At 48.5% G+C, this 7,049-nt stretch overlaps 1 protein-coding gene across 2 annotated transcripts; it reads right to left on the bottom strand.

The window, feature by feature from the left end:
- Window positions 1-493: 493 nt before the first annotated feature.
- Window positions 494-5,485, bottom strand: TMOD4 (tropomodulin 4). 2 transcript variants are annotated; one of them, XM_008155859.3, is made up of 10 exons: window positions 5,381-5,485; window positions 4,250-4,414; window positions 3,889-4,045; window positions 3,469-3,585; window positions 2,680-2,769; window positions 2,371-2,501; window positions 2,172-2,279; window positions 1,652-1,795; window positions 1,257-1,401; window positions 494-610 (listed from the first exon to the last, which is right to left on the bottom strand). In XM_008155859.3, exons 2-10 carry the CDS (start codon window positions 4,370-4,372, stop codon window positions 588-590), a joined length of 1,038 nt encoding a protein of 345 aa, XP_008154081.2. In that variant the 5' UTR covers window positions 4,373-4,414; window positions 5,381-5,485; the 3' UTR covers window positions 494-587. The 2 variants fall into 2 exon arrangements, with proteins under 2 accessions (XP_008154081.2, XP_054567576.1); XM_054711601.1 differs by lacking the exon at window positions 5,381-5,485 and adding an exon at window positions 4,979-5,060.
- Window positions 5,486-7,049: the final 1,564 nt, after the last annotated feature.

Genomic DNA, 7,049 nt, shown 5'->3' with positions numbered 1-7,049 from the left:
CAGAGGTGTTCGTTCTCAGTCCAGCCAATCCTTCCCTGCAATGTACACAGCTGCCCATACTTCTATCCCCTCCCCCACCTTCTACCAAAGTCATGCCAAGCGTCAGCTGCACGCAGCCCGGTGCCCTATTAATAAGTCTGTCAGAAGAGGTCTTTGCCCTTCATGTTGTCTGCCTTCTTCACTACCTCCACTCAAAATCTTTTCCTCCTTCAAATCACATGAGGGTTGTGGGTAGAAACTGGGGGGGGTGGGTCTGGCCACATCTGGAAACAGGGCTGAGGCTAAGTATCCTGTGAAAGTAGAAGAGACTAAAGGCATTAGCAGGGTGATGGGGAACACCAAGGGAGGGAGCTCCCCCACCTCTTCCTAGTAACTTAACCTCTCTGCCTGTTGATCCCCAGAGTATAAATAATCCCCAGATGAACTGGCAGTAACCCTTGGGGGTTAGCGCCAAGATTTCCACCCCAAAGCCCAAGGAAGGAGGCAGGCAGAGTGGACAGAAGGACCTTTATTTACAGGAAAAGGGAACAGATGAGGATTTTAGCATTCAGGGCTCCCAGCTCTTGATGGTAAAGTCAAAGGTAGTGTTATCTCTTTTTTTGCTGGCGACCTGTAAAGGAGGAAGAGTAAACACAAGTTTTTTTGTTTGTTTGTTTTTTAAAATATATTTTATTGATTTTTTACAGAGAGGAAGGGAGACACATAGAGAGTTAGAAACATCAATGAGAGAGAAACATCGATCAGCTGCCTCCTGCACACCTCCCACTGGGGATGTGCCCGCAACCAAGGTACATGCCCTTGACCGGAATCGAACCTGGGACCTTTCAGTCCACAGGCCGACGCTCTATCCACTGAGCCAAACCAGCCAGGGCTAAACACAAGGTTTGTTCCACCTCTTGCTTTTTGCAAAGGTGGTCTCCCTTCCAGCTTCTTGACTACACTTGTAAAGAGGTAATGCCTTAGGCCACCAAACATGCCCATATCATATTAATAAAACAAAATAAAAAATGACAACAAAAATACTATGTTTCCACAGAGGTATGTCTACCTTCCTTTCTACTTCTCTACAGGTATATATTTGGGTCAGGGGGACTTCTCTATCTACTTTCTGACCACTTATGGGATTTGCACTTCACATGTGAATATCACCTTGGCAGCATCCCCGACTGTTAGTCACTAAGTCAGCTTTTAGGACTGTCCGCCAGCTTTTTTACCTATTGACCCTCCCCCGCAACACCATGTGTGTAGTTACTCACGTAGTTCATTGTTCCGGGTCACGGCTTGGGCTGCCCGAGCTCGTGGCCCTTGCTGTGTAAAATGGTAGCCAAAGCGGACGATGGAGGGACACTGTTCGAGCACGGTGGCCATCTCCATCTCCACTGCATCACCAGGCCACTGGCGCTGGGGGAGGGAGAGGTGACAGTTGTCAGCACCCTCTCTGGGTGGTTCACTGTTCCAGATCACCCACCCTTTGGGAGGTCAAGGGGGCTTGTTTCTCCAGCGTGGGAGAGGTGCTGGTTTGGCTCCCTTCATAGAGACAATGAAGAGAAATCAAACAAGATCAGGTGAGATCCTGACCCAGTGGCTGCCTCAGGGAGGAGACTTAATGAGTATTAGCTGAATGCAAAGCCCAAGGGAAGGGAATGCTGACCTGGTTGTCTACACGGAGCTCAGTGAGCGTGGCATTTTCCCGAACTGCCTTCAGCACAGCCATGAGCCCTGTGCTGCTAATGAAGTTGGATTCAATGTTCAGGCTCTGGAGGCTACGATTCTCACGCAACATGTCAGCCACCGCCTGGGTAGTAGGGACTTGGGTTAGGATTAGGGGACAGTTTCACAGATGACTGAGGAGAGAAAGAACAGGAGCAAGAGGGAAACACAGCTCTTTGAGACAAGTCCTTGAGGAGCTGTAGGTGGGGCTAGGGGGTGACAGAAGTAAGGGAGATTAAGTGTGCAGTGGAGTTGGGGGTAGTAGAGAGGGTTTGGCTCTTTGGGAAGATGATCTAAGGATTGCAGACTGTGAGCTGTAGGACTGAGGGTAGGAGTCTCCATCAGGGCTACCCTAAGAGAGCATGATGGGAAGAGCACCTCCAGCACAATGCTTTATGACAGCCTTGCCAGGAATGCATGTCAAGTTATGGGGAGAGGGTTAGGGATATAACCAGCCTTACATTGGCAATGGGGTCACCACTCTTCGTGGCCACCAGACTGAAGCTCCGGACATGGGTATTTGTCTTCATGGCCTCACACAGTTCAGTTAGCATGGGTATTGGGATGTCCTGTCAGAGGGGAACAGGAGATGGTGGGCTAAGGAACTCCCATGTTAGCAGTTATCCCAGTTTTATTATTTGGAGGATGGGTGTCAAATACCTTTATATTATTGAGGTTCACCTCCTCCAGTTCCTTGTCATTGCTTCGAACACTCTTTAATATCTCCTCGATATTTGTGGGATTTGGGGGCTCATCTGGCACTGGCTTATACTTGTCAGGCTGCACTACACCTGTGGGTGAAGGCAGGAAGGAAACCTTTATACTCTGCAGCCACCTCCCTGTTGGTTCTCTTATCACTTATGCACATGTCTTCTTCCCAATTCACCTGTCTCGTCCTTTGCTACCTTTCCTCAGACTCTGGGACTGCCTGCCAAGAGCCCTGGGAGCCATGCTCCCTGACATACTCACTACTGATGCCTTCGGTGTTGCAGATTTCTCCACTACAGATGGCATCATAGTATTGCTTGTTGCTCATCAGTGTGTACATGCCCAGAATTGCTGGAAAGAGGAAACAGAGGGGGGGATAAGGAATGAGAAGGGATGTTTCCAAGCCACCCCTCTCATCTCATTCTGAATCTGTTGAATTTTTTAAGCCTGACTTCTTCCACTCTTCCAAAGAGGTTCCCCCTCCCTTGGCCCCAGGGGTCCCTTCCATAAATTGCTTGAGGCAGTAGTTTTTAAAATATTGAGACTGGGCTAACGAAGGTCCCTAAGGAGCCACTAGAGGTTGAGGGAGTTGTCAGACTTCTGCCTGTTTTCAGCTAGAATAGTTCCACTTTTTAAAAAAATATATATTTTATTGATTTTTTACAGAGAGGAAGGGAGAGGGATAGAGAGTTAGAAACATCGATGAGAGAGAAACATCGATCAGCTGCCTCCTGCACCCCTCCCACTGGGGATGTGCCCGCAACCAAGGTACATGCCCTTGACCGGAATCGAACCTGGGACCTTTCAGTCCGCAGGCCGACGCTCTATCCACTGAGCCAAACCGGTTTCGGCGCCCTTGAGATATTTTAATTTAACATATTAAATTAAAAAATGAATAATGTAAACAAGCAAGAAAAATTAAAAACCACTACCTGAGGTTTTTTAAACATCCATGTTCTGGTTCAGGGCCTTCCCCACTAATCCCATGCCATGAATAGGACCCCCAGCTCCTGATCTTCCCACTCTCCTCAACTTCCCACAGTTGCCTACCTGCAATATCACACATTTCAGCATCTGTGGCATTGGCCAGTGCCTGCTCCAGCTCAGGCTCCAGAGTGATCTGCTCCTGTGCTGGAATTTCCCTTTTGGGTTGAATATATGGTTTCCCTGATGGCAAGAGGAAGGATGGTTCATTAGAGGGCTAAGATCCAGGCCTCCAGCTTCCTTTTCTTCTCCAGGAGATTTCAGAATGTTGGGTCACTAGGGGACACTGGAAAGCCTGAATTCTCTTCAAGCTCAGGACTCCTGCGTCTTTTATAACAGCGGAAGCGGGCAAACTGGCATGCAGGTATCAGGGCAGTAGAGTCCCCAAGCAGCTAAGAGCTGGCAGGTGAGAGGGAATCTGGAAGGGGGACATGTGAGAGACAGCCATTTGGGTTCCGGGAGGCATGGATGTTAGGGTCTCCATACCCTTCTTCTCGCCTGTGAAGGGCACCAAGTCATCACGCTCTTTGACCTCTAGTGCCTGCTGCTCCAGGTACTGCAAAAGGGCCTCTCGGTCCAGTGGCCCTGTTGGGCTCTTCTTCGTCTGGTCACGTTGTCTTAGTCCAGCTGGCAGGAGCAGGTTCTTAGGGATGAGTTTTGGGGAGCAAGTCAGACTTCCCCTCTGACCTGGGGCACCTCCAGGGCTCCCTAAAACATCTCCAGACACATTTTCCCTGGTCTTCCTGGGACTTCCCAAAGGTAGCTCTAGTCTCAGCCACCCCAAGGCCCTGTAGCCTTCCCCAAATGCCTGGGGATTGACTCTGGTTCCTTGTGCTAGAGCCCCTACCTCAGGGTCCATCTCCTGTAGCTCGCAGTCCAGCTGCTCTAGCTCCTCGGGGCTCAAGGTCCTTAGGATCTCATCTTCATCGATGTCTCTGTATTTCTCCAGTTCCTTCAGATACGATGACATGATGGCCCCCACCCCCTCCCCACAGTATGGCACTCACAGAGCCTAGGGAACATGAGGAAAGTGGTTGGACAGTGGAAAGACTCACATGGACAAACACAGTAGGGACTTAGACCAGCTAGGGAGCAAAACAATGAACTGGATGCCTTAAGGTTAGAAATCTAGTTGAACATGGGAAGATGGGGGAAGGTTAGGTTGTTTAGTTAGAACCAGAGCCTCCTTCTTGCTGCTTCCTCAGCTTCCAGCCACTCTGGATGAGGATCTAGGCTTCCAGGCTGATGGAAAATCCTGGCAGCACCCCTCCCTTATTACCTCGCCCATTGGGCCTCTTGACCTACTACAGCTGCTCAACAGTTGGCTCCAGGCCCAGTTCCTATTGAAAGGAGTTGGGGGGCAGAAAGCTTCAGGGATATTTCTCCTCTCTTCCCTATAATGCAATCTTTTTCCTAAACTGGTTTAAAAAAGCAAGGTTTTTTGGGGGGACAGTTCTCTTACCCCACTCTCATTTCTTCTTTTATTGTAGGGGATCAAGATTTCACTGTTTGCTAAAACTCTAAATCCTAAGGGAAAGCAAGGGTGCAGAGAAGCTGGGGGAGCAGGAGCACGTACTTCCAGGTTGGGGGAAGGGTGGTATGTCCTCGGAGGAGGGGCTGAGTCCCCATAATTTGTCCCTGGCTTTGGACAGGAAGGTGACACCAGACCAGTGGGTGGGAAATGCTTTCTAAATGGGAGTTTCTTTAAAAACAATGGAAGGGTTAAACTTGCACAGTCTTTTCAATATAAAATTACACAAAAGCTACACATACACACCATGCTTAATATGAAAGAGCCAGAAAGGGTGTGATACTTACACTGACAATGTAAACTACAGTTAAGGAATATGACGGACAGTGGCAGAAACATACACTGAGTGACAGAGACAGAGATACACTTTGTATTATTCCCAATAGGAGCCACTCTTCCCATCTCCCACCAGGCTCTGATCCGTAAGCCTCTGCATTCCCCACCTACCAGTCCTGAAGGCCACTTCCCTCACCTCCCCTTCTGTCCGTCAGTCTGTGTTCTACTGGAGCACTGTCCCTGCGGCAGGAGGAGTCCAGGAGTCCAGTGCCCGGGTGCCGGGGGAAAGGGTGGGGGAACAGTGAGCTCAGCATTTTATTATTTTAGCTCTGGCCAGGTGGGGGGTAGTGGGAGATCACATATACACAGCCCCCATACTCTGCCCAGCCCTGAGAGCCTCTAGTGGCCACTAACAGCCATGACACTTCCTCCTTCTCTCCTACAAGCCTAGGTCCTAGAAACGAGTTCTAAGAGAATCATAGTTCCTACTTATTTGGTGCCTGCAATATTAAAAGCAGTGACTATAAGGTGATATAAAGGTGAGTATAAGGATTTTGTTTTGGTGTCTAATTTTTTAAAAATATTTTTTTATTGATTTCAGAGAGGGAGATAGAAACATCAATGAGAGAATCATTGATTGGCTGCCTCCTGCACGCCCCCTACTGGGGGGGATCGAGCCCACAACCCGGTTGTGTGCCCTTGGCCAGAATCGAACCTGGGACCCTTCAGTCCGCAGGCCAACGCTCTATCCACTGAGCCACCAGCTAGGACTTTGTGTCTAATTTTAAGATGTTTATAATCTAACTGAAGGAATGAATACAGTTTAAAAAGGGCAGCTCCCTGGCTGGGTAGCACAGGTGGTTAGAGCGTTGTCCTGATACACCAAGGTTGCAGGCTCAATCCCAAGAATCAACTAAAGGTCCACTATTGAAAAGTGAACAAAAAGTAAAATAAATAAAAACAAATGAACTTTATCAGAATAAAAGAAAAAAAAGAATCAAGTAACAAATGCATAAGTAAGTGGAACAACAAATTAAAACAAACAATGTCCTGACTGGTTTGGCTCAGTGGATGGAGCGTCGGCCTGCGGACTGAAGGGTCCCAGGTTCGATTCCGGTCAAGGGCATGTACCTTGGTTGAGGGCACATCCCCTGTAGGGGGTGTGCAGGAGGCAGCTGATTGATGTTTCTCTCTCATTGATGTTTCTAACTCTCTATCCCTCTCCCTTCCTCTATCAAAAATCAATAAAATATAAAAAAAAGCAAACAAAGAAAACACACAAACAAGGCAGCTCATTGCCCTGGTCAGTGTGACTCAGTTGGTTGGTCATCATCCTGTGCACTGAGGAGTTGCCAGTTAGATTCTTGGTTAGGGCATGTCGGGGTTTCAGGCTCAATCCCCAGTAGAAGGTGTGCTGGAGGCAGTTGATTGATGTTCTGGTCTCACATCGATGTTTCTCTCTTTCCCTTTATCTCTAAAAATCCTATATAATAAAAGCCTAATATCCAAATCAACCAAACAGTGGAACCACTGGTCGCTATGACGCATACTGATCACCAGGGGGCAGATGCTCAATGCAGGAGCTGCCCCCAGCCCGCAGGCCCCAGGCCAGCCAAGGCAGGTGCCTGTGACCCTTCCCCCCGAATTCTCCCAATTGACCCTGATCACTGGCCAGGCCTAGGGACCCTCGTGCATGAATTTCGTGCACCGGGCCTCTAGTCAATCAATAAAAGGGCAGCTCATAATAAATTCTGTTAAACAAATATAAAGACCCATATATGTGCAGACATTCACAAATACTTCTTGTTCCCAACCCTAGATTAGAGATCAGACAAAGGGA

Source organism: Eptesicus fuscus, chromosome 22 (genome assembly GCF_027574615.1).
Source record: "Eptesicus fuscus isolate TK198812 chromosome 22, DD_ASM_mEF_20220401, whole genome shotgun sequence".
Classification (NCBI taxonomy): Eukaryota; Metazoa; Chordata; class Mammalia; order Chiroptera; family Vespertilionidae; genus Eptesicus; species Eptesicus fuscus.
Note: the sequence above shows the minus strand (reverse complement) of the source record. Positions and strands in the feature narration are given on the sequence as shown.

Coding starts and splice junctions, on each gene's coding strand:
- TMOD4 (XM_008155859.3), bottom strand. CDS start 4,372: ATGTCATCGTATCTGAAGGAACTGGAGAAATACAGAGACATCGATGAA. Junction 2,770..3,468: donor TGAAATGTGTGATATTGCAG/GTAGGCAACTGT, acceptor TCCTCTTTCCAG/CAATTCTGGGCATGTACACA. Junction 2,502..2,679: donor CAACACCGAAGGCATCAGTA/GTGAGTATGTCA, acceptor CTTCACCCACAG/GTGTAGTGCAGCCTGACAAG.